A 27,462-nucleotide genomic window follows, 5' to 3' on the forward strand; every position below is an offset into this window, starting at 1 on the left:
AATTAAATATCTCTGTGGATGAATATTGTACATCTTTCTGTCGGAGGTGGGATCTAGCTCAGTTGGTAGAGATGTCGTAGGATTGAACCACCTCTGTGTATCCATTCTCTGACATGTTTTTCCCTCATCCCAACCAGTGCCCCATGGCTGTCCTGTATGTGGGAAAGTTCATATAAAAGATCCCTTGCTGCTGGTGAAAAAGTACCAGCCTCGGTGATGTCGTGGTGAAGCCATTGGACATGAGGCTGGTAGGTACAGGGTTCGCAGCCCAATACCGGCTCCCACCCAGAACGAGTTTTAATGACTCAGTGGGTGGGTGTAAGACTTCTACAACCCTCTTCTCATTTACTAACCACTAACCAACTAACAACTAACTCACTGTCCTGGACAGACAACCCAGATAGCTGAGGCGTGTGCCCAGGACAATGTGCTTGAACCTTAATTGGATATAAGCACGAAAATAAATTGAAATGAAATAGTAGAAAAGTGGGGGTTTTCTGAAGTTCAAAAGTCAAAATTGCCAATTTTCGACATCTACTAGCCAAGACCGACCTCGGTGGCGTAGTGGTTAGGTCATCGGTCTACAGGCTGGTAGGTACTGGGTTCGGATCCCAGTCGAGGCATGGGATTTTAATCCAGATATTGACTCCAAACCCTGAGTGAGTGCTCCGGAAGGATCAATGGGTAGGTGTAAACCACTTGCACCGACCAGTGATCCATAACTGGTTCAACAAAGGCCATGGTTTGTGCTATCCTGCCTGTGGGAAGCACAAATAAAAGATCCCTTGCTGCCTGTCGTAAAAGAGTAGCCTATGTGGTGACAGCGGGTTTCCTCTAAAAAATCTGTGTGGTCCTTAACCATATGTCTGACGCCATATAACCGTAAATAAAATGTGTTGAGTGCGTTGTTAAATAAAACACTTCTTTCTTTTCTTTCTAATAGCCGATGATTAATAAATCTGTGTCCTCTAGTAGTATCGTTATATAAAACAAACTTTAACTTTTTAACTCTCTCTCTCTCTTCAGATTGCTAAGCTACAGAACGCTGACCTTCCTGCTTTGAAGGCTGATCTTCAACGACTCAGTGACGAAATCCGCAGTCTAAAGGAAACAATACAAAATGTTAGTAAAATTTAGATTCTCATTAAATGATTTATAGAAATATAGAACATTTACACTGTCTGTTTGTTAGTGATATATATGTTTTAATTAGGTGGTTATTTTCTAATGTAGTCACCAAGCAGATAATTTTACTTTCAACGCTGACTCTTATTGATTTTTCCGTATAGTTAAATGTGTGTTTACAGGCTTTAGGATTTCAAATTTTATGAGAATAACTTTTTAGTTTCATGATCCTCAGAAACTGGGTTTTTTGGGGGGGTTATTTTATTGTTTTTTTTTGTATTCATGGTAATGGTGAATCTTGTGACATGATAATGAGTTCTGTAGAGGTGGAACATAGCCCAGTGGTAAAGCGTTTGCTTGATGTGTGGTCGGTCTGGGATCGATCCCCATCGTTGGGCAAATGGGCTATTTCTTGCTCCAGCCAGTGCACTACAACTGGTATATCAAAGGCTGTGATATGTGTTATCCTGTTTGTGGGATGGTGCATATAAAATATCCCTTGCTGCTAATAAAAAAGAGTAGCCCATGAAGTGGCTACAGTGGGTTTCCTCTCAATATTGGTGTGGTCCTTAAACATATGTCTGTTGCCATATAACCATAAATAAAATGTGTTGAGAGTGTCGTTAAATAAAACATTTCCTTCCTTCGGTTCTGTAATTTTGTCAACACACTACTGAAAACAGTAATTTCTATGAAATTCATGAGCCTGACTTATTGTATTAATTTGATAATAATATGGGGATCCAACTGAAACCCTGAATGAGAAACTTGCTATACATGTTTGATCATTAGGAGAGGGCCTAGTAAATTGGCAAATTTGTGCCCACACCTTTTGTTGTTTATGCAATAAAATCTTTTCTTTTAAACATCACCTGTCCTCTAACAAATGCATATTCTCCAAAGGATTTTAGGCCATCCCATTGGCTGTTGGGGTGTACAAACCAGACTCCTATCCTTAGGGGAATATGCATTGCATTTGTTTGAATAGAATAGAATAAAATTGATGTTTAACAACACCCCAGCATGAACATTTGTTAGAAGACAGGTGATGTATCTATAAAAGAGAAAACACCTCAAGTTTTCTCCAGTTTTTAATCAATCAAAACAAATAACTTTATGGAGTTGTGCGTATTTTGGCAGTGTTGTTGTTTTTAACAACCCGTGTCCTGTTTTGTGTGTCTCAGAAAGAAGACGAGCTTCAGACGAAGGATGATGACGCACAGATGGCAAAGAACATGCACTCGGACATCGTGCTGATGGACCGGTATTACGGGGAGATCCGGGAACTCGACAAGAAGATAGCCAGTCAGCAGGCCATGATGTCGGGAACGGGTTGGTCTATTTACATGTCAGGGGTGGAATGTAGCTCAGTGATAAGAGTGCTTGCCTGAAGTGTAAAGGGTTATTGGTATTTAGTACACAAATTAAAAATCAAATAATGTTGGTGAAGTTATATCACAGCAGGGTGTGGGGTAGGTGTAACAGAAATAATATGTAATTTCAGATGGAGATCTAGAGGTGGTCTTAGCATTTGTAAAAAAAAAATATCTTGTTGCTGTTCTTTGAATTTTGTATATTTGAAATGTACTGATGGAAAGAAATAAGTGAACACATCAAATTGTAGACCATATTTAATTCACTACTAGCGTAGTAATGTCTGTATTTCATACCAAGTTGTAATGTGGGATTGAATGTCTGTAGTGAGCTGCCTATATGTTCCCAGTCATCATCTCTTGTTGCTATCTGTGTGATCCTTTATTTCTTTCCATCAGTATATGACTACATACAGCAAAACAATCATTCAATTAAGTTTATTTGCTGCATAAGTAACTCTTTTTCTTTTAAATGGCATAGGCAGGCTCAAAGTTGCTGTTGGTGGGCCATTTCACCTTGGGCATTTAAAGAATAATTGCCATGGGCAACAAATTCTTATGTTTAAACCCTGGTCTTAAAATGGAGAAATTGTTTGTTGTATCAATCTAACTAGGTTGAACCTGGAGGTTTTGTTTTTTTCTGCAGATTCTGCGAGAACATTAGAGGTTGTCATTCAGGAGAAGGAAGATATCCAACTTAAACTGTACGTGGAATCATTTTTAAATCATGTAATTTCTAATTGGTAAAAGGCTATAGCCATTATTAAAGGGACATTCCTGAGTTTCCTGCAATTTTTAAGATGTTATCGATTAACAAAGACTTTTTAACGATTGTAATTACATATCAAATATATTTTTCTGCATAAAATATTAGTGACTGTATATTGAACGTGTTTCTGGTCATTCTAATGTTTGTACTAGGTTAAATTTCATTTTATTTCCTAAAATATAATTTTTTCGTACATAGGAAATTATTTGAAGACAAAATCCAGTTTGGGCTTCTTACAAATATTAAGACAACCAGAATCAAATTGAATATACAGACACTGATATTCTAAACCAGAAAATATATTTAATATGTAAGTTTAACGGTAGAAATATTTTATTAGTCAGAAACATCTTACAATGCAGCAAACTCAGGAATGTCCTTTTACGGCTGCTCTCTATATTTTACAGCATTTGGCATGGCCAACATTAATTTTACATAAATTTGTCTTGTTAAATATACATGTACATAATTTGTCTGGTTAAATTTAATGTTGGCCATGCAAAACGCTGTTAAATGTAGGGAGCAATCTTAATAATTGCATCTGAAACAACAGAGTATTTCAACAATATACTAATGACCTAATCAGAAGCCCTTTTTTCTGCCGGCACCTAGAATCAATTCTACAAAAATTTGGGTTGGAACACACCCCTTAGCACTAAATTATTGATCCATTGATTACCTCAGAAAACAATCTTCATTGCCACATCCGAATTACTGATATGACAGCCGTAAAAGGACTGAATGTAAAATCTATCAAAATACAAACAAAAAAAACACTCAGAAGATTGAAAATAGAAACAATTGGGCTGGTGGCGTAGTGGTACAATATAAAACCCTCATCTCGCTGATACTGAGGGATAACTATGTTGTATTTGACCATTTGCGGACGTTCATGCTGGTTATACAGTTGCAAATTTATTTTTACCAGCGGTGTGGAGATGAAAAAACTGATATTTGCGACTGTACAACCAGCGTGAACTTCTGCAAATGGTCAAATACAACATAGTTATCCCCATTCTAATTTAATAAATGCATATTCTTATTAAAAATTGTTTAATTAATAATTTTTTGAATGAACGCAGCATTAACAAAAACCTGGTCACTACTATTGTGTTTGAAGTCATCTGCCTTATAAAATAATTATAGCGCAAGCAGATTGAAAATATGTTTTTTCGTGTAATACAACGGTTGCTCCTAATATCATTTGTGTATTTTATTGTTTATTATTACCGATTTCACTTATTCCTAATACACATCACGACAACTGGTGCTCGATAACAAAGATTCATAATTCGGCATAGTTTCCGTTACTTACTTCCGCATTCCTTTCAGCGTTACACAGGTAATGTCACACAAACGTTTATAAACAGCATTTATATCAATTTTTTTTAGAGGAGCACTCATTTTGCTTTAGAAGATATTTTAAAAGTAAGTGCATCCAACTAAACGGCGAGAAGTAGTGTATGAATATGTAAATAGGCTCTTTGGGAATCCCCCCAAATTTCTGACAGGTACCTGCTCATTATACTGTCGCAAATGGATTTGATTAGCCAATCAAAGTTCATGTTATATGCAGAGTGAATTAGAATTATTAATTGGTGCTTAGTAATACAGAACAGATAAAACGTTTTACCAGACCAAAAAGGGCTTCTGATTATGATGTCACTAGTATATTGTTGAAATACTCTTGTTTGAGATGCACTGTATATTTGTTTTATAAAGGAAAAGGTTCATACTGTGGAAGAAGAAAACAATTTATGCTTTATTTAGGTCTTTACTTTGCTATGTTCATGTAGGGCCTAAATGTTAAATGTGTAGCAGTACAATATTCACTGTTGATACTGTCAATTATTGTTTGATATTTATTTACTGTCCATCATCGTTTGATATTTACTGTCCGTCATCGTTTGATATTTACTGTCCGTCATCGTTTGATATTTACTGTCCATCATCGTTTGATATTTACTGTCCGTCATCGTTTGATATTTACTGTCCGTCATCGTTTGATATTTACTGTCCATCATCATTTGATATTTACTGTCCATCATTGTTTGATATTTATGCCTTTAAAAAAATCTGTATGTTTCTGGTACCCCAGCCCTACCTATCAACTTACCATAGTCTGAAACTCAATAGCCAATGTGTATTTTAATGCTGGGGTGTCGTTAAACATTCAAAACAAATTTCAATGTATTTATATATTTTCCCCCGATTTTTATTAACGTATTAATATGTAGGTGAAAAGAGTACATACATAACTTTTTATCTGGATTTATAGGGGTGTATGTGGTAATAAAATTTTAAAAGCTGCCCTACACTAGCTAAATGTTTTTGTGGGGGCACCTTCCCAGAAAAACACTTTTTTTCAGGCCTTATTCTCAGTCACAATTGCATTTTCACTATCAGTCATTTATATTTACTATTGGTCATTGAAATTTACTGTCGGTCATTTGATACTCATTGTCAGTCAATTGATACTGATACTCACTGTCTTCGATTGTTTGATATTTACTGTTGATCGTTATTTCTCAGTGACACCCTGAACCGACAGCTGGATCGACAGCGTCAGAAGCTGAATGACCACTTGGACAGTGTCCAGCGACTGCGAGTGACCGTGAACAAGCTGAAGGAAGAGAAGTTGAAGATTGACAGCGAGTTACAGCAGAGGACGAAGTTGGAGGAGACGAAGACGACACTTGCCAGCGATAACAAGACGCTTCAGGACGAGATAGAGGTTAGTTTTGTTTAACGACACCACTAGAGCACATTGATTTATTAATCATTGGCTATTGGATGTCAAACATTTAGTCATTTTGACATATACCGTATATCTTCGCCTGTAAGTCGATCTCGGCTATAAGTCGAGTCCCTAATTTCAAGCCCTGAAAACTTATTTTTTTATTGACCCGTTTATAAGTCGACCCATGAAAAACAACTTATAAATATTGAAGTATTTCTTATTTTCAGCACATAAGAACAATAATGTACAATATTTGAACAAAAGAAAATTATTTTACAAACTTCGGTTTTCACGTTTTGTACATCGCAATCAAACTACATAGCATCAAAACTAAATATTCCCTTTGTAGATAGTGAAAGCTGTTTGACTGTTACCATATGGCACTGTACAGCATGGTTTTGTGCACTGACAACAACTTTATTTATAAACACTGACAACAGATCACTACAATAAAACTGAAAGTATCAGTTAATCACATGTTTTGCCGCCATATTAATACATGTAAGGAGGATAACTCTGGAAAGTACACTGGTTTTTATGTACGTCCCTATTGCTCTAGTGAACTGCAGATATCAGTCTAAGCTGATTTGAGGGAAAGCTCAGTAATATTCATGAAGTTAATCACCGACAAAACATTGTTTGAACAACCATTAATGCCAGTGACCAGATTTCAAAATAAACTCAGGCAACAGGTAGTTAGTATTGTTTACATTTTTGCTATTAGTGATGACTGTTACTTTAACTAAGTGGACTGTTCTCTTGGTATGTGAGTGAGATCGCACGCCTTTTTGCATAACCAAAACCGTTCTAATGCCAAAACAGAAAAAAAGGTTATAAAAAATAAATCCCAAAACGGTAATATATTTGGGTGAATTTTTTTTACCCTCTTATAAGTCGACCCCCCAAGTTATAAAATAATTTTTGGGTGAAAAAAATTTGACTTATAGGCGAAGATATACGATAGTCTTAGAGAGGAAACCCGCTACATTTTTCTATGAGTAGTATCATCTCACAGACAGGACAGCACATACCATGGTCTTTGTTATACCAGTCATGGTGTACTTGCTGGAACAAGAAATAAGAAAGAGGTTAGAGATCATGTTCCAAATTATAACTGGTGTGTCAAATCAACAAATTACGGTTGATAAATATAGTGCATAATAAAGAATGTCAAAAAGCTAATTAACTGGCTTATTGAATTTTATTTTGGATAGATATTTGTAAGCCAAATTGCTATTAGTAGTCACCGACTAGTCCATTTACGTCTGTTTGTCAGTCCGTCTGTCCCACATATAGTTTTCCAAGTGGGTTTTTTTTTCCCAATGCCTAGAGATATTGAGCTGAAATTTGGTATATATGTACTGTTACAGATCAAGTTTGTCTTTCATGGCGATTTAGTAATTTTTGAGTTGTGACTCTTGATGATGAAGATGATGATGATAACTAGTTTAATGTTCCCATATACCACTAGGGTTTCGAACACGCTCATCCCGAGTCCGACCTCCGATAAGATCGGTGGCCTGACTCGGGATGGAGGGGTGGGGGGTGTTTGAAAATGGGCAGAATTTTGAAAATAGCAATTAGTAAAAAAGTTAATAGAATAAATAAAAAAAATAAAAAGGTTACAAGCCAAAAATAAAAAGAATTGACTGCTCGGCCGAATATTTATATAATTTGGAGCATTTTAGAAGGACAGTCCCAAATTAAATAAGAGAAAGAAGAGAGGATCGAACTATTTAATAATATTTAAAAAAAAAAAGTAATTTCGACATCAAATTTTGAACGCAGATCTAAAACTTTAAAGTCCGATCGATATGTGCACGCGAGTGGCCTCGTTAAGGTCGTTTGGGTGCACAGCTTAAAGGGATGAGATGGGTTGCATCCAGTCAAGAAAACCCATAAATTGACAGTCGATAGACGTTGAAGGTGTAGTGCTGTGCTGAAATACAGATCTTGAGAAGCCGGATCTGTCTGAACAAGAGAGAGTATCAGACTAGGGTATAGTCCAGTCGTCATGGTTTGGTATAGTGGTGCGGACGGGCCTGACATTCTGCAGAATGGCCGTCATACGAGTCATGAAAAAAAACAAGTTGACAGTCAGACGGAGAAATGACGTGGAGGCAAGGAATCTCGCTAAAAAAGAATCCAACCTGGTGGTGCAGGCTGTCGAAACGAAAAGCATTCAATCAGTTCGTGACTCTTGAATTTTGGAGATACAAATATTTGTTGGGTCTCACTACACAGTTGACTTCCGGGTCAGAGTTCATTCATCACAGTCCACTATAGTTCCTAATTGTGACATGTTATGGTTCACATATTCACTTATTGGATTTGGGGAAGAATTAAAACTGTATTTTGCCCATGTTATTTTGTAATATTGTGCATTGACTTTTGGGACATGGGTGTATAGCGCAAAAGACAGCCGGAACAAACCACCTGTTTAGACCGGTACTACAGCCAGATGTCATATAGCAAAAAACTGAGACGGAAATGTTCTAAATTTTTGGAGTGAAAATAAATGTTGATATAATGTATGTTCACAAATGGTGTTTGTTGTCAGTGCCAACAAGAACTCGTTCTATTGCCAATCTTCATTTGAAGTTGGGCGATTTAACATGGATTTCAATGTCAGATGACATCTGTGTAATGAGAACGTGGGCCCTGTACATTCAGAATGCTTGTTTTGAATAGTATCAGTAATCGCTGTGACTGAAATTGACAGTACTAATTACTTCTTTAACAGATTGACTAAAGAGATTCGAATCATGGATTCTCAATATGATAGTGCAGTAATTTACTAACAGGGCTAATATATAGAGAATAATACATGAGTGGCCGTTAGATACCATTCATCTCACGAGTTGTTTTAAAATGTATCTTAACAATCGAAAGCGAGTTTGATACATTTTTAAACAATGAGTTGTGAAATATATGGTATCTAACGGACACGAATGTATTATTCTATTTCTTACAATATCCTCAAAAACCAGGCTTTAAGAAAATTTTAATCTCTTTTTCGACTAAAAGTTATTTACAGCCGTTGCACTTGTAGCTGACTTACGCATCACAGACACATGATTGTCAGGTTAACTATATGTCAAAGTCTAATCGATTTCCATTGCACTGGGGGTTTTATTGGACGTATGGCATTGGTGACCTGGTCATCAGCTAGGAGCTGCCAGTCGTATGTCTTGAAATTGTTAACACACATACATGTGTTAACAAGTATCTGTAATCCTAAATAACACATGGTGTTCTCACCAACGGGTGTGTAAGAAAAATGTTTCATTACTTACTGCCAGTATGAGCTCTTTGTACCAACATTATTACAATTCTAGAAATATAATTGCTTATGCTCGTAGATGGTAATTATTGTGCTTCTTTTGTTTTAGGATGCAAAAACGGAGCTGGTGCCACTAGATGTAAGAATTTTCAATTGTTAATGTTTATTATGTGACAAGTAAAATACTCTAGACAATGTCCTTTGTCCAAGCCGGAGTGATTTTGTGTCTAAAACTAAATCAGCACAATTTCATTACAAAGGGCACAGTTGTAACAGTGAAGCCCTGCAAAATCACACCCTCTGTAAACAAATATTCTGTTTTAAAAAACCCAGATGTTTTTGACAGTCCATTTTTAAATATCAGTACAGAACATAATCTCTCACCGGGTTAGAAGTGTTTTTCTGTGTTTAGTTTTTGTAATGCAACTTTTTTTATGAGTTACCTCCCTTATTTTAATTTTTCTTTTTTAGTGGCAAAGGTACAGTTTACAAAACATATTACAAAATACAAGGAAAAAGAACAAAACAATATACGCACAGCACATAATTAAATACAAACAGTGATTGAAAAAAAGTATGTACAGCTGATGTTTCAGGAAGGTATAACAATAAACACATAGGTTATTTCACAAGAGATCTCCTATTTACACGATTTATATATTTGCTTAGATATATTATCTATATTATTTTTTAGATACATTAAAAACCAGTTGATTAAATCAACCTTAAGTCAAAGGAAACGGAGAAGAAGAATTATTCACAGGCTTCTAATACCACAACAAATGGGCACCATTTTTTGAATATGATTGTCCCCTTGCAAATTTATTTGTTATATTATTTTTTCTGTCATATAATAATCCTTTACCATGGCTAGAAGATGAGGAAACGATAGTGAGATGTTCGCTACACAAGCATTATATATATATATATTGTTTTGTTATTAAAATTAAATGATTAATTATTTTTTGTCCTGTTTGTACACCAAATATTATCTTTTTATCATCAAAAAACCAGATTCCAAATTTCACCACAAAAAAGACACTTTTGAAATACCTCACCTAGCTTATGAGGTTTTCATTCATTTCATTTTAACTTATTTTTATGCTTATATCCAGTTACGGTTCAAGCACGCTGTCCTGGGCACATACCTTAGCTATCTGGGCTGTCTGTCCAGGACTGTGGGTTAGTTATTAGTGAGAGAGAAGAGGGTGTAGTGGTATTACACCTACCCATTGAGTCGTTAAAACTTGCTCTGGGTTGGAGCTGGTACCAGCCTTATGTCCGATGGCATAACCATAAAACCACTGAGGCCGGTATAGGTTTTCAGGTTTTGATTTGGATGTCACAATGACAGTTATAGTATTCATCCTATGTCTAATTTTTCTGCTTCCTTAAAAACATTTACTCCTCAGGGTTTTTTTTTTTGTAGGGGGGGGGTTATTATTATTGTTATTATTATTATTATGATTATGATTATTGTACAGATTTTTTGAAGTTATTGATCGAGTTTCGTTATTTTCAGTATTCACATTTCGTTTTCTTTTCAGAGTCAAATTACTAAGCAGAAAACTGAAAAAGACAAGATTACTGCAGAAAAAGAGAAAAAAAATGATGAGGCAAAAGATGAGGTAGATGAGAATATTGTTTAATTTATCACATTCAAAATGTATTGTCGTACTTACACAGTTGATCTCAAATAGAGACACCACACATACTGAGTGTCTTCAAGTTTTTATCAATTGATATTTAATTGATAAATTGACTTATTAAAAGTGATTTATATTTGCTCAGAAAGTACTCATGTGTTTTTGTTGTAAAATAATTGAAAATGAGGGCATATTCAGCTAACGAACGTAATTTCCACTTCATTAAATATAATTATTAAAAATATGTTACTATCATTCTGAGTGTCATCAAATACTTGGATATTTCTTTGACGGAAGTATATGACAGCTAATGTGTTTTTGTTTTAGATGGAACGTGTTCGTCGTAATGGCAGTGAAGTAAAAGCCGTGAATCAGGACATTAAACAGTAGGTTTATGATTGCCTTACATACAATATTTACAATTCCGTCATAATTGTGTAATTTGTAAATCCTTGTATAACTGATATCAATGTACCTGCTAAGGGGAATATTCATTTGTGTTGAGGATAGGTGAAGGATCTAAAAAAAAATGAAAACACCTCAAGTTTTCTCCAATCTTTCATGTTAAGAGGTACAGAATTTATTAATAAGTAATAATTCTGTAACTCATCAGATATCTTTGCATACTGGTAACTGGACCTCACCGAATTAGGTCATATGAATTGTGTGTAGATATTTATATACTGTTAACTGCTGGAACTTGTACGTTAGGCCATGTGTTCCTTGACTGATCTATCAAAGGCATTGGTATGTACTGTCCTATCTGTTGAAAAGTGCATATAAAAGGCCTGATGTTACTTTAACGGAGTAACAGGGTTTGCTTGGGGGTTTTCTTTCTCTCATTCTCTGGGGCGGGATTTAGCTCAGTCAGTTCAGTACTCGTTCGAGGTGCTTGCATCACAGGATTAAACCACCTTGGTGGTCCATTCAACTGATTGGGATTTTTCTTGTTCCAACCAGTGCACCACAACTGGTCAAAGGCCGTTGTATGTGCTTTCCCGTCTGTGTGAAAGTTCAAATAAAAGATCCCTTGCTGCATTAGAAAAAATGTAGCGGGTTTCATCTGATGACTACGTGTCAGAATTACCAAATAGTCGATTATTAATTAATTAATGTGCTCCAGTGTCGTTAAACAAAACAAATTTCTTCTTCTCTCATTCTTGTTTAAATATAACTGTTGTTTTGTTTATACTATTTTTAGATACGATCAATCAGGTAAGGGTGAGAAACTCGTCAAGTGTAAGGATCGCCAGAAGACCTTGGTATCGAGTCTCGGAGAAAAAGAGCAGGAGCAAGAGGAGATAACTGAGAATGTAAACGCACTGACGAAGGAGCTAGCCACACAGCAGGTGAACATGAAATATTTACACTGGTGTTCATCACAACAATAATCAAATATGTCATGTGGCACTGTTATTACAATGATCATATAGGTAATGACTGCAGGACTCGAACTTAATGACGGCATTGATGGTATTTGCCGACATTGAAATATAAACTGGCATCGGTAAAGCTCCTCAACAATGGCAAAATGTATATACCTGGTGTATATTATCTGCCAATATTTAACATTGGCACATTTTAAATATATCTACATACAGCAAAATAACCTTTCAGTCAAGTTTATTTGCTGCAAATGTAACTTTAAAAAAAATTCCAACAAGCAAGCTCAAAATAACTGTCAGTGGCTTGTTTCACCCATTATAATTCTTTTAAAAATTGCCGATCGAGACAAATTCTTAAGTTCGAGCCCTGCATTGATGATTAGAAGTACTGTAGTATTAATAGTAATAGTAGTAGTACTTGGTAATAATAGTATTAAACAAGATTGAATATCATGTTTCCAAAATACATGTTGATATTTTGAGATTGTTGGCTGCTAATTCCAATTAAGATATTTTTAACAATAATGTAGTTACTTTCAGATGCAATATTTAATCACATCACAAACGATATGTTGCAATAGTTTACTAAAATTAAAGCTGGAAAGTAAATATTTATGATTTCTGTCTCGGATGCTTTAAATGGCAACTTTGATCTCATCTCAACAGACAGTTGAAAGTTATTTTGCATTTGTAGTTAACATCAAAACTGATAATTAAGATGTAAAAAGTATTCTGCACATGTAGTTGAGATCTAGGTTGTTAATTAAATATTAATTATTTGTAACTTCAGATTCGTCAGCGAGAGCTGAATGACATTCTTCAGCTGAGAAATAAAGAGGAAGAAATCAAATCATTGCAAGTTCAGATAGAAGAGCTGACAAAGCAACTGGGCGGTTTTGACGTAATGAACCTTGAACGAGAACGTCGAAAATTGGTTGATAGTGCTGACAATTTACAAAAAGAGGTTTGTCTGTTTATGTTATGTTAAAGATTAACATTTAATTATGTTAACATTGGGGGAGGGGGGGGGGGGGGCTGACTAAGATTGATGGCGCTAAGCAAAGTTTTTAGGGGGTTCGTGGGTATGCTCCCCCGTAAAATTTTGAAAACTACATGTAGATGTTCTGAAATGCAATTTCCTGCATTCTACAAGTAAAATTCCTTTCTGCCTTAAGATTTACTACAAGTAATATTTTTGATTCAGAATTATTGGGGGTCTAGGCCCCCTCCCAGCTCCCCGTGCTCCTCCAGGCCTGATGTTCACATGAAAGATTCCCCCTCCCCAGCCTCCCGTGCTCCGCCATGCCTGATGTTCACATGAAAGATTGGTTTGTTTTTATGGGGTTTTCTTAGTCTGATGACTCGTTTGCATTGACATATTGCTTGATACAGTCAAGACTTTCCCAAGCATCAACCTGTTAGCAGCATTCCTGGTAATCAAGTCCATTGACATACTGCTTGATACAGTCAACACTTTCCCAAGCATCAACCTGTTAGCAGCATTCCTGGTAATCAAGTCCATTGACATACTGCTTGATACAGTCAACACTTTCCCAAGCATCAACCTGTTAGCAGTATTCCTTGTAATCAAGTCCACTGACATATTGCTTGATACAGTCAACACTTTCCCAAGCATCAACCTGTTAGCAGCATTCCTTGTAATCAAGTCCACTGACATATTGCTTGATACAGTCAACACTTTCCCAAGCATCAACCTGTTAGCAGCATTCCTCGTAATCAAGTCCACTGACATATTGCTTGATACAGTCAACACTTTCCCAAGCATCAACCTGTTAGCAGCATTCCTGGTAATCAAGTCCATCGACATATTGCTTGATACAGTCAACACTTTCCCAAGCATCAACCTGTTAGCAGCATTCCTGGTAATCAAGTCCATCGACATATTGCTTGATACAGTCAACACTTTCCCAAGCATCAACCTGTTAGCAGCATTCCTGGTAATCAAGTCCATTGACATATTGCTTGATACAGTCAACACTTTCCCAAGCATCAACCTGTTAGCAGCATTCCTGGTAATCAAGTCCATTGACATATTGCTTGATACAGTCAACACTTTCCCAAGCATCAACCTGTTAGCAGCATTCCTGGTAATCAAGTCCATTGACATATTGCTTGATACAGTCAACACTTTCCCAAGCATCAACCTGTTAGCAGCATTCCTGGTAATCAAGTCATTTGGACTCAAAATTACAAAATAAATGTATTGAAATCACTACAGTGAATGTTAAATGTTCCATAAGTAAATTCAGTCAAATTTATTATCTAAAGCATCTGTAACAAGATATGAGATATTAAGAATCTTCACAGTAAAGAATACTAGCACCCATTGAGTCAGGTTAATACACTGTACAGTGACAACCTCTAATTAGTGGCTACCTGTTTCAAACAGTCACTTTTGACTATATATAATAGCTTTTTGTATACGTTTCCCAGTATTCACAGTGTGTGAATTTGTGTATGGGTTTTTTCTCTCGTGTACAGCGGAACATAGCACAAGGACGACAGCAGGGTTTCCGGGATCAGATTCAGACATCACGTAAAGAACTTAAGACAGATATGTTCAAGGACGCCAAGGTCAAATACCGAGATAAGATGATCGAGATGCGGGTAAGATACGACTTGTATGTTGGTTACTAATAGACTCCATCGAGATGCGGGTAGATATGACTTGTATGTTGGTTACTAATAGACTCCACCATATGTGGTCATGTGGGATAGAAAAGGTACAACAGAGGTGGTGGAAATTGGTATACTTTTTCTATCCCAGATGGCCTCATATGATGGAGTCTTTTTCTCCCATCCATTCGATAAATAAATCATTATTTTACATGAACAAAGATGGCTGAAAAGGTGACTTCTTTATTTGACCATTTTATGATAAATAAACTACACTGTCATATTTGCTGCATCTGTTTCATGTGTTAAATATAATTTAACGCTACAAATTAACAAGATAGCTTTTATAATGAAGGTTTTAATAACAAAATATCGATTTAAAAGTAACCAACTTGCATTGATATGACATGGGCTGACATCATGGAATGGGTCTGTTTTGCATGGCTAGGGATGGGAGAAATTATTCTTGCTGGCCACGAGACAGAATCGTGAACAGCTCAGCTTTTAATACTGTTTTCCTTTGGGGCGGGACATAGCTCAGTGGCACAGCGCTCTCCTGATGCGCGATCGATGTAAGATCGATTCCTGTCGGTGGGCCCATTGAGCTACTTCTCATTCCAGCCAGTGCTTCCACAACTGGTGTAACAAAGGCCATGGCATGTACTATCCTGTCTGTGGGATGGTGCATATAAAAGACCCCTTGCTGCTAATCGAAAAGAGTAGCTCATGAAGTGGCGACAGCGGATTTCCTCTCTCCATATATCTGTGGTCTTTAACCATATGTCTGATGCCATATAACTGTAAATAAATTGTGTTGAGTGCGTCGTTAAATAAAACATTTCCTTTCTTCCTTTACTTTTTTGTCTCAACTTTACAAAGTAAACAGGTGAGATTTACATATCACTTTTCTGATGGTGGCGACAGCATTAACTTTGGTGTTAAAGTTTTTTTGTTTTTGTTTTTTCATTTAGATTAATTTCTCACAAATTATAAGTCCTTGGTCAGTGAAACTTGGTTTACAGTTGCACTCACGGATGTTCATCACAGAGCACTCTAAAGGTTTATGGCAGATGAGGCATCTAATTCTGCAGAATTCTTGTTTTATCTTCAGAATGTTTCTTTGTGTATTGAATTTTATATTGAATAGCACATGTATATACTTTTAAATGAACATTTTATTGTTTATTTAAAATAAATATCAGAAAATATTTCTCTATTACTAGGTCACATTTCATAACTAATTTTAGTTTCATTCAATGCAGTATTTACATTAATGTGAATAATTTAATATTTATTAAGTGAAATCTTTTACTTTCACCAATAGGGTCTAAACACAAAATTTGTTTTAGGTTTCATCTTTGGGGAAAATAGGGTAGGTAGGTAGGAACTTTTTTTTCTTTTTTCTTTTAAATCGAATGAAACGGAGAAACCATAATCGGCCTGGGTGTTCTGAATCTGGTTTACTGATTGCAAAAAATCAGGGATCATGATTTTTGTTTTTGTTTTGTTCTGTTAGGTCTTTGTTTCAAAATATTCAAAATATTTCTGGGTTGCTACATAAAATTTGAATAGGTCTGGAAACCAAAAACACGCATATTTTTTGTTAGGCCATAGCTAATAAATCAATGTGATCTATAGTGGTGTTATTAAACAATATAAACTTGTTTAACAGCTCAGCCCAGGGATTTAGTTTGGAACAGATCTTGCTGAATACTTGCAACCCGTCTGATTTATTGTTTTCTTTTTAAGACAACAGAATTGGCCAATAGTGATTTGCAGAAATACTACACAGCAATGGACAGGTATGGCGACAGTGTTTGACTTACCATTACTCACTTTTTGGGTTTGGACGTATGGTGTGCGTGGTGAGGTGTGGATCCCATCATGGTGGGTTCGACCCCGCAATCGGTCAGAATGATAGATCTTGGGTTTGGACGTATGGTGTGTGTGGTGAGGTAAGGATCACATCGTGGTGGGTTCAACTCCCAGTCGGTCACTGTAATAGATCTAGGGTTTGGATGTATGGTGTGTGTGTTGAGGTGAGGATCACATCATGGTGGGTTTGACTCCACAGTCGGTCACTGTGACAGATCTTGTGTTTGGAGTGTGGTGTGTGTGGTGAGGTGAGGATCACATCGTGGTGGGTTCAACTCCCAGTCGGTCACTGATGGATCTTGGGTTTGGAAGTATGGTGTGTGTGGTGAGGTGAGGATCACATCATGGTGGGTTCGACTCCCAGTCGGTCACTGTAATAGATCTCGTTTACTGTGTTGGCTTCACATCAGGCACACACATATAGTAGAGGTATGTACTCTATACAATGCAGCATGCTTGAACTATAATTGGATACAAGCACAAAAGTAAAGTTAAAAATGATTTATAATGATCCAAAATGTGCCTAATACAATGTTTTTTAAACTTTCATTAACTCAAATAGAGTTGGGTGGTATATTGTAGGGTATCTAGTGTTCGAGATTAACGGTATCCCAGTATCCTGGGGATACCAGAATTTAATTCTGGATACCAGACTTCAATAACCCAGTATTCCACCGGAATACCATATAAGGTTCTTGGTTTTTTTTACTGGTGAAGTTAAGTAACAGTATTTTTGAGTTCTTACTCAGTCTAATGATATGCTGTAACAATATCTCCCCCAACTCGTACACAGTCTAATGCTGGGAACCGCTAAATCACTATTGTTCTTGTTGGATGTTTCCTCCCTTCAAATTTTATTTTGAGATATTGATCTGCAGAAAATTGATACAGGTAGGTTTATCGTTAGTAATGTCAGAAACACTTATTGATTACTGCTAAATATTAGTTTATGTCAATATTACGCAAAAATAGATGCAGCAAATCTTTTTGCCAAATCCGTTTGATTGCGAATTTCACGAATTCTGCAATTTTGATTGCGGTGTAGCAATAGATTGGGAACGAGAACGGTGTCGTCCAAATTTGTTATGATGTTATTTATGAATTTCATTTAAGTGATATACTAAATTCTCAGGTGGGATACCAGATTTTGAATTGTTAGTATCCAACTTTACTGCCCAAAACTTTTAATCTCGAACACTGGTATCGGTATCATATCATTACCGATTTACCGTACTGAGCAGATACCAAAATACCGAAATTTCGGTATTGAAAAAATGTTCCTCACCATTTAGTACAGCACTAACAATCTATCCGACAGTCGCAAAATGACTGAAAAGAAGAGCGGATGGGCATCATTCTTCCTTAGAATCGACAGAAAACCCCCAGATGAGCAGCATTAACTGGGGCATGCATTTAAAGCTGAGTATACCAAAAATACTGTTCAATATCAGTATTGTTTTAATACCGAATACTGTACCAATACCGAGATAAATCACCCCAAAAATACCTATACTGATATCGAACCTGGAATTTCAATACCACCCAGCTTTAAACTCAAATCATCCACCATTCAAGATGATTTCACTTAATTTTGGTGATGAAGAATATTCTTTTTACTTAAAGAAAGAGTTGTTTTTGCTTATATGAAATATCTCCTTTTTTTGTTAATATGCTGGGTTTTTTTTTTTTTACAGAGCCATTATGAATTACCACAATCAGAAAATGAGTGAGATTAACAAGATAATTCGTGAACTGTGGAGGAACACGTACAGAGGAAATGGTAAAGTCTTTCAAAATCTCTACTTAGACCTTAAAAAGAAAGTGTGTTTCTGGGAACCCAACCCTACCTAGAAAAAAAAAAGACCAAACCTACCGTATATCTTCGTCTATAGGTCAATTTTTTTTCTCCAAAAACTTATTTTATAACTTAGGGGTCGACTTACAAGAGTGTCAGAAAATTTCATTAAAAAATATGACCGTTTTTGGAAAGATTTTGCAAGTTTTATTGTGGAATTATGCTCTGTATTTATACTTAAATATGTTAATTGGAAAAATTTATGTTTTATAACTTACCATTTTGGTGTTAGATCGGTTTTGATTATAGGGAAAGAGTTGCAATCTCACTCACATGTCAAGGCAGCAGTCCACTTACCGTATATCTTCGCCTGTAAGTCGATCTCGGCTATAAGTCGAGTCCCTAATTTCAAGCCCTGAAAACTAATTTTTTTATTGACCCGTTTATAAGTCGACCCATGAAAAACAACTTATAAATATTGAAGTATTTCTTATTTTCAGCACATGAGAACAATAATGTACAATATTTGAACAAAAGAAAATTATTTTACAAACTTCGGTTTTCACGTTTTGTACATCGCAATCAAACTACATAGCATCAAAACGAAATATTCCCTTAGTAGATAGTGAAAGCTGTTTGACTGTTACCGTATGGCACTGTATAGCATGGTTTTGTGCACTGACAACAACTTTATTTATAAACACTGACAACAGATCACTACGATAAAACTGAAAGTATCAGTTAATCATATGTTTTGCCGCCATATTAATACATGTAAGGAGGATAACTCTGGAAAGTACACTGGTTTTTGTACCAAATGATGTATGTCCCTATTGCTCTAGTGAACTGCAGAGATCAGTCTAAGCTGTTTTAAGGGAAAGCTCAGTAATATTCCCTCCTACCACGGAACCCTCCACTGGCAAAGTCAGAGGTCGGATCCGTGGTAGGCGTGCCTGAACCTTTGTGGATATGGGCACGTTAAATGAGTTTCCATTCCATCCATTCAGTAATATTCATGAAGTTAATCACCGACAAAACATTGTTTGAACAACCATTAATGCCAGTGACCAGATTTCAAAATAAACTCAGGCAACAGGTAGTTAGTATTGTTTACATTTTTGCTATTAGTGATGACTGTTACTTTAACTAAGTGGACTGTTCTCTTGGCATGTGAGTGAGATCGCACGCCTTTTTGCATAACCAAAACCATTCTAATGCAAAAAAAAAAAAAGGTTATAAAAAATAAATGTGTCAAATTAACATATTTGAGTATAAATACAGGGTATACTTCAACAATAAAACTTGTAAAATAATCCCCAAAACGGTAATATTTTTGGGTGAATTTTTTTTACCCTGTTATAAGTCGACCCTCCAAGTTATAAAATAATTTTTGGGTGAAAAAAATTTGACTTATAGGCGAAGATATATGGTAGTTAAAATAACAACCCTAACGGTAATGTACATGAATAACATTGTATTTTAACCTGTAGGGGTGAATGTAGTAAAAACTAAAAAATTAAAAGCTAATCTATTCTACCTAATTTTTTTTTTTAGATCTTATGCAACCGTTAGTTATCCCTTTATTCATGCAGTGAATTAATTAGTCAATGTGTTCTGGTAATAGCATTAAATAAAACAAACTTGTTTTTTTTATGCATGCAGAGAAGTCTTAAAATACCTTGTACAACATATTAACTAGTCCAGTAACAAACAGGCTTATAATAACAGGGCTCACCCAGCCCATTGCCAGATTAGCCAATTGGTAATTTTTACACAAATTGGCTAAAAAAAAATCAGTGTTTGGCTAATAAAATATTCCTTAACCTTCTGACTACTGCAGGCGAGATATCTCGCCCCAAAGTCACCGCAGTCGACATACTGTATACTGTATACAGTGCATTCCCCAATTCATATTTCCCGCTGTTTTGCATACGACACTCACCGGAAAGACTTGTATGACAGGAAACAGAAGACAAATCAGCTTCCTGTATCTTTTCGGCAAGTGTTTTCGCTTGACAACAATGGCGGCACATCACGGTCATTTTCAGGGATCGATAGCTGATTGTGACGCTAATTTGATAATAAAATTTGATTGTTTTACCAACAACAAAAATCACCCAATATTGGGATATGAATCGTAGTTCGGTTTGGGTTTTTTAAATTCTTTTGAGAAAACCACGGTTATCGGGAATTATAGACATAAATACTGGACAGCTGGCCACAAATGCCGGTAAGTAAATGCGACTTTTTCAATTTTTTGCCTGATTTTAGTAAACATTAACTGATCTAAAATATCATAAAAATTATAACAACCCACGAAAATAATACTTAACGATTCAAATATGAACTTTATTTTATGTATTTATAAATTATTTAAGTGAATATATGTGAGTAAAAATTATAAACTTGTGGTTTTTGTCAAAAATTAATCAAGTAGTCTAAAGGTTAAATTAACCACATTTTCTATCTAAAAATTTGCTAAACCAAACTTCGTTCCAGTGTGAGCCTTGCTTATATATATCTAATGAATGCAGTGAGGTGTATAAATACGATAATTGTAAGTATTAAAAGTGGGCAACATTGCAGGCTGCAGACCCTGCTAACATTAAATGTTGTGGTAGTGACTGTATGTATTTTATTCTGCAACCACAGTTTCTGTTAGCCGATTATGATGACCAATTAAAGCAAAGTCATAAATTATGTATACTAGCAGATTATGACTTTTGAAATTGCATCCAAGTGACATCACATGCATAACTACATGAAACATTATTTTCATTTGACTAAGATCATCATACAATGTAGCTTAAATAGATGGAAATACTTTTTTCGGACTGCAGGCCGATTGGGAAATTCCACTCTGCAGAGCCTCACAGAATTTCCCATTTTTACCTTCACAGGATAAAGCCGATATCCTACGTCATTAACTAGTTATTATCTATTTAGACCGAGAAACCAGAAGATACACATGTACTTATTACAGTGGTGTGTATTTAGTCGTGATAGAAACAATAGAAATTGTAATGTTGTAGTGGTGACTTTATTTTGTTTTAGACATAGAAACAATAGAAATCTGCTCTGGCAATGAGGATGGTGGTGAATTGAAATCCCGGCGGAGCTACAACTACCGCGTTGTCATGGTGAAGGGTGATGCTGCGTTGGACATGAGAGGCCGATGTAGTGCGGGTCAGAAGGTGTTGGCGTCGTTAATAATTCGACTAGCTCTGGCGGAAACATTCTGCGTCAACTGTGGAGTTTTGGCTCTAGACGAGCCGACAACGAACCTTGACAGAGAAAACATTGAAAGTCTGGCGTATGCCCTGGTTGAGTGAGTTAATTTTTTTTTTTTTTTTGTTTTTCATGAATTCAGTTTGTTCATTTATATATTTATTCATCAGCATTTTTTAAATTATTATTATTATTTATTCTGCAATTAACCATAAAGGCTGTAACCTCATCCTCCATATTATGACATCATTTGCAGGGGTGGGAATTCTCCTGGGATCAGCTGTTTTCCTCTCATGAAACATTGTGTTTCCTCGCATTTTAATCGTCCTTTCCTCCAAAATGTGTCGGATGGCACAGATTTTAACCAAGGATTTCAAGAATTTACGGGACCCTCTAGATTTCCTCTCTTTTACAGTTCACCAATTCCCACCCTTGCATTTGGTGTTCGTTCCAGGCAGTACACCACAATTGGTGTATCAAAGGCTGTGGTATGTGCTATCCTGTCTGTGGGATGATGCATATAAAAGATCCCTTTTTACTTATGGAAAAATATAGTTGGTTTCGTTTCTAAGACTACATGTTAAAACTGCCAAATGTTTGACCTCCAATGGCCGATGTTTAATGTGTCAATGTGCTCTAGTGGTGTTATTAAACAAACTGCTGTAAACTCCTACTTTTTATTCTAAATTTCAGCCTAACATCTTAAGATTGGCGTAGGAAGCGGGGGCAAAGGAGGAATGTCGTGTCTCTCTCTCCCCCCCCCCCCCCCCCACTTAATATATAATATCAGCAGTGATGGATTTTATATATTTATACATGTATTTATATATGTGTGTGTGTTTGTGTGCCCCCTACTTTTTGGCACCTTCCTACACCTGCGCTTAATATTTATGTAGAGTGTCTGCCTGAGGTCCAATGGGTCACAGAATCAAATACCCGTAATGGACTTTGTTTTGTTTTCCCCCCAATCCTGCCAGTGCCCCATGACTGGTACATCAAAGTCTGTGGCAATGCATAGTCTCTCTCTCTGTCTTTGTTTCTGTCTCTCTCTCTTTCTCTCTCTCTCTCTCTCTCTCTTCTCTCTCTCTTCTATCTCTCTCTCTCCTCTCTCTCTCTTCTATCTCTCTCTCTCTTTGTCTCTGTCTGTCTCTCTCTCTCTCTCTCTCTCTCTCTCTTTGTCTTTATGTCTCTGTCTCTCTGTCTCTTTTTCTCTCTCTCTCTGGAATGAAAAATACCCAGTGGGCCCACCGACAGGGATCGATCCTTGGCCGACCACACAGCAGACGAGTGCTTTATCACTGAGCTACATCCCAGCCCCTTAAAGGCTATAAACACTGTATAAGTATGCCCAAATTAAGTACAAACATGTTGACCGTAAAACATTTCACCTCAAAACCACTGAAATATTGAGCGTTAATTGCATTGAAGTAACTTGCATAATTGCAATTCTCTGTCTTTGTTACAGAATCATCAAGGCCAGATCTCCACAGAAGAACTTCCAGCTCGTGGTGATAACTCACGATGAAGACTTTGTGGAGATGCTCGGCAGGTCCAGCTATGTGGACGAGTTCTACAAAGTGAGGAAGAACCCGGCGTAAGTGCATATTACCAGCTTAATACAGCAATGTATTTTTTCAGTTTTCGTGTTCATGTGATTTCAGCTTCAAAGTAGATTGGACTGGATATTAAATGCTGAAATATGACCTTTATTTAACTGTTGTATATACTGTTTACACAAATATGTGCATGAATAAAATATATATACTGATAAAATATATACCGAACATACTGATAGAACCTCAAATTAAATTGCGCGTATCTTATTACCGATTAAGCTGTGAATAATGCTCATAGATACAAAACATATTAATCACACTTCAGTATATAAAGAGAACACTGTTTTATGTTAAGACAGATGCTTGTATTTCTGCGATTATTTTATGTGATAAATTTGTACCGATAAATCAGAAGCTATCGGAGAAGTTCTCGCTTCTGATGAGAGTGCTCATATCTGCTATAGGGGCAGGATTTAGCCCAGTGGTAAAGCGCTCGCTTGGTGCGTGATCGGTCTAGGATAGATCCCTGTCGGTGGGTCCGTTGGGCTATTTCTTGCTCCAGCCTGTGGTATGTGCTATCCTGTCTATGGGATGGTGCATAATATAAAAGATTCATTGCTACTAATGGAAAAAATGTAGTGGGTTTCCTTTCTTAGACTATATGTCAAAATTACCAAATGTTTCACATCCAATAGCTGATGATTAATAAATCAATGTGCTCTAGTGGTATCGTCAAACAAAATCAATCGTCTTTTTACGAGTGCTCGGTCTCTTGAACACACCTCTGTTTATCCACCGATGGCCAAAATGTTTTGTGTTCTCGGCCCAGTAATACACGCTCGCTTTCTGTCTGTCATGTTGTTATAGGCCAGACAAATGTATTGTGGATTATATTCTCTGGAGACCAGTGGAAACCATCAGTAAAGATTATTTGGTTTCATATGTGCTGTGCATTTTTTAATGTTTTACATTGTACATGTGGTGCATGTGTTCAATCGATAACCTGTCTTTATCGGAATACTGACGTCATGAATACAGCATGACGAGATTGTTTGAGTTTATATATAAAACTGTCAACTGTTTGATAAATATTGATCATTTTTTGTGTTGAAAATTAACATAAAAACCATGGTCGCCAGCAGGACCAGTTGAAGACAAATCTTACTGGCCATTCTCAAATTCAACTAGCCCTCCAATTATCACATTGGAATTTAATAAATGCACAGCCAAAATCAAAACTAGAATATTCTTTGTTGAATAATGATCATGTACTCACCGTATATAGTCTGTTTCTTTCAAAAGGAAACCCATGAATTGGCATGTAACTTCATAATGAATACAGTTAAAATTCATATAAAAACATACCAACTCAAATAAAATATTTTGAAAAAAAAGAAGAAAGAAATCCAGTATAAATAAATAAAATTCTTTACAAATGTCCATTAAATTATGGTGATTAAATTTCATTTTTTATACAGGGGTGAAAACAAAATTCTAGAACAGCTGAGGTATACAGCTTGACTTGCATTGTATCTGAAGTAAAATGAAATAATGCAATACAAAGAGAATAAAGGTAGAACTGCATGTGCTTTAGTATATAAACTTAGTCTTAGGGTGGCAGTCCTCTTTGTGGCGATGCAAGAAGGGGTACAATCTCCAGTATTGAATTTCCTCGGGAATGGACAAAGCATTCACACATGTGCGTTTAATTTGGATATTATAAATGCTACAGTAGTAGACTACTAATAAAACAAATATCAAAAGGAAAATAAATCTGTAAAAAAAAAAAAAAAAATTTACCAAAATATACGATGTACTTGGTTATTATATTACATAGCATAACGGTGTACTTATTGTGTATTACAGTAATATTTGGACAGTTATGTCATTAGGCCAAAAAAAAAGAAGAAGTTTGTTTCAGGTAACATGGCCCAAAAAAGGTATGGTAGGTAGGTAGGATTGTTTTTGATTTTTTTTTTAGTTCAAAGAAAGGTTACCCTACCTTAAATGTGTTTGCCAGAGAAAAACTCAATCTCAAGATGAAAGACATGAAGGCAAGCTGTCTGAAAAATCTTAGTTTACTCTTTGCAGCCAGAGAGAAATAAAAACAATCTCACTGTCAATGTCAGTTTTAAGTTTCACATGCCATTTTCAAAAGACAGAAAAACTAAAAAAAGTTCAAACTATTCCTTTCACCAATAAAAATCAGTAGATGACTGCACAGAAACTTCACAGCTTTGTCCAGTTTTGTCATAGGATGACTGCACAAATTTGTCCAAGTTGGTCAATAGATGTTTGCACAAAAAGTTCACAGATTTATCCAACTTGTATTGGAAATAACAAAACAATACTAATTTTGTGTGCAATTTACAAATCATTCGGCTTAGAAATGAATAACTTGTAGTAAATTTCATAGTAATAAAAAAGGCGTTTCTAACCCGAGTACTCTGACTGTAAGAGAGCTAGACGGACATTTGGACATAAATAATGAGAGCGTGTTTATGTTCAAATGTCCGTCTAGCTCTCTTACAGTCAGAGTACTCGGGCTAAGGCGTTCCCTGTGGGACGGACTTATAGTTTTAATGTTTATTAGCCTATTGAACGGACCCATGCTAAAATCACTCAAATTAATTTATTCCCAATTAACTGAAACACTGAAATAAATGTGACTGTTTAATGTTAGTGGTTATTCTTGAATATTCCGTTTATTTAATTATTACCCATGCTCAGCAGTTGATAGGCCTATCTACATCACTGGCGTAGGAAGCGGCATCGATGGTTTATATATTAATTTTATACGTGTGTGTACCCACCCACCCCACTTTTTGATATCTTCCTACAGGCTACACCCGTGTATATTAACAAATTCTGGGTACTAGGCCTAAGCAGTAGCCAACAACGAAAATTGTACAAAGTCTTTTTCATATGACCTTCACCTTTGCATGTGGAAAAATTGCGATGACTTGTAGTCTGTGCATGTGGTATCAAGAAATCCTTTTTTGTTTTGTTGAGATCGCATGTTGTTGTTTTTGGAAAATAAACCTACATTGTATGAGATGACTGGAGTTAGATAATACGATAAATTTTCCTCTATAGGCCTACAGTATTTAGCAGTTTGTAATAAAAGCCGTTTAATCGCCACACACGTTACCGTACTGTCATGCGATCTCGTGTGTCACCAATTACCGTGGTACCTAATAAGAGCACGTGTTATTAACAGTATTCTACACTCGGTTTTATAACTTACTCTTCTTTGGCTAGTGGACCAACAAAATTTACTAGCCAAGCTTAAAATGTTACTCGCCACAGTGCGACACTACTCATTTTGTATCATTTATGAATGTGTTGTAAGTATCTGGATTGTTTTCGCCAAATTACTAAAATCAACGATGAGTTCCGAATTGTACCGACAATTAATACGGAATTCACAGTGATCATTTGGACAACTTCGTAAATAGTGAAATGTTCCGACTGCACAATGATGTCAACAAATTTCATTTGTTTTCGCTGCTAGGACTCTGAACGCACATGGCAAATAATTTAATACTTAGACGTTTTTGGAGTCAGGCGACGATAATAAATTCAATCGGTCGCCACGCCAACATTTTGGTCGCATTGGCGACCATTTTGGTCACAACGTAGAACACTGCTTAATGATTCCAGTTTCAGTGGGGGTGTATAAAAACCATCGCTGCTGCCCCCGCCCCCCCCCCCCCCCCCCACGCGCACACACCCCTCAACCTCCATTTAACACACACACTGATGTGTAAGAGTTATCCTACTTGAGTACTTCTGTCGTCTGCTTTGTCGATCCGCGACCACAACTTCTCTGTGTGCTTCCCTCCACCCCAGCAGAAAAAAAAAGTGCAGGGTCGGTGGCAAAATTTAGGGTTGGTCGGGTGACCGGAAACAAACCATTTTTTTTGTTTGGCCTTATGTAAGTCTTGGTGTCAAGACTGATATGTTCTTTTTTAATGCAATTCGCTTTCATTTAAAAACAATATTGACAATGACAATCAGTTAACTGACCTTTGGATTAAGCCCTTGGCT

The 27,462-nt window shown here is 36.3% G+C and overlaps 1 protein-coding gene across 1 annotated transcript in view; it reads left to right on the plus strand.

Moving 5' to 3' along the window:
• The window catches only part of LOC121375736 (DNA repair protein RAD50-like), a 64,486-nt gene that overhangs the window by 34,886 nt on the left and 2,138 nt on the right, over positions 1–27,462 (plus strand). The window contains exons 26-39 of the mRNA XM_041503341.1: positions 1,027–1,122; positions 2,310–2,457; positions 3,145–3,202; positions 5,800–6,001; positions 9,400–9,429; positions 10,838–10,918; positions 11,264–11,322; positions 12,138–12,285; positions 13,112–13,285; positions 14,824–14,949; positions 16,708–16,760; positions 18,528–18,613; positions 21,683–21,956; positions 23,322–23,450. Of these exons, the coding sequence (XP_041359275.1) occupies positions 1,027–1,122; positions 2,310–2,457; positions 3,145–3,202; positions 5,800–6,001; positions 9,400–9,429; positions 10,838–10,918; positions 11,264–11,322; positions 12,138–12,285; positions 13,112–13,285; positions 14,824–14,949; positions 16,708–16,760; positions 18,528–18,613; positions 21,683–21,956; positions 23,322–23,450 (1,664 nt within the window). The remainder of the gene's footprint in view (positions 1–1,026; positions 1,123–2,309; positions 2,458–3,144; positions 3,203–5,799; positions 6,002–9,399; positions 9,430–10,837; positions 10,919–11,263; positions 11,323–12,137; positions 12,286–13,111; positions 13,286–14,823; positions 14,950–16,707; positions 16,761–18,527; positions 18,614–21,682; positions 21,957–23,321; positions 23,451–27,462) is intronic.

This window comes from Gigantopelta aegis, chromosome 6 (assembly GCF_016097555.1).
Source record: "Gigantopelta aegis isolate Gae_Host chromosome 6, Gae_host_genome, whole genome shotgun sequence".
In the NCBI taxonomy this organism is placed as follows: domain Eukaryota; kingdom Metazoa; phylum Mollusca; class Gastropoda; order Neomphalida; family Peltospiridae; genus Gigantopelta; species Gigantopelta aegis.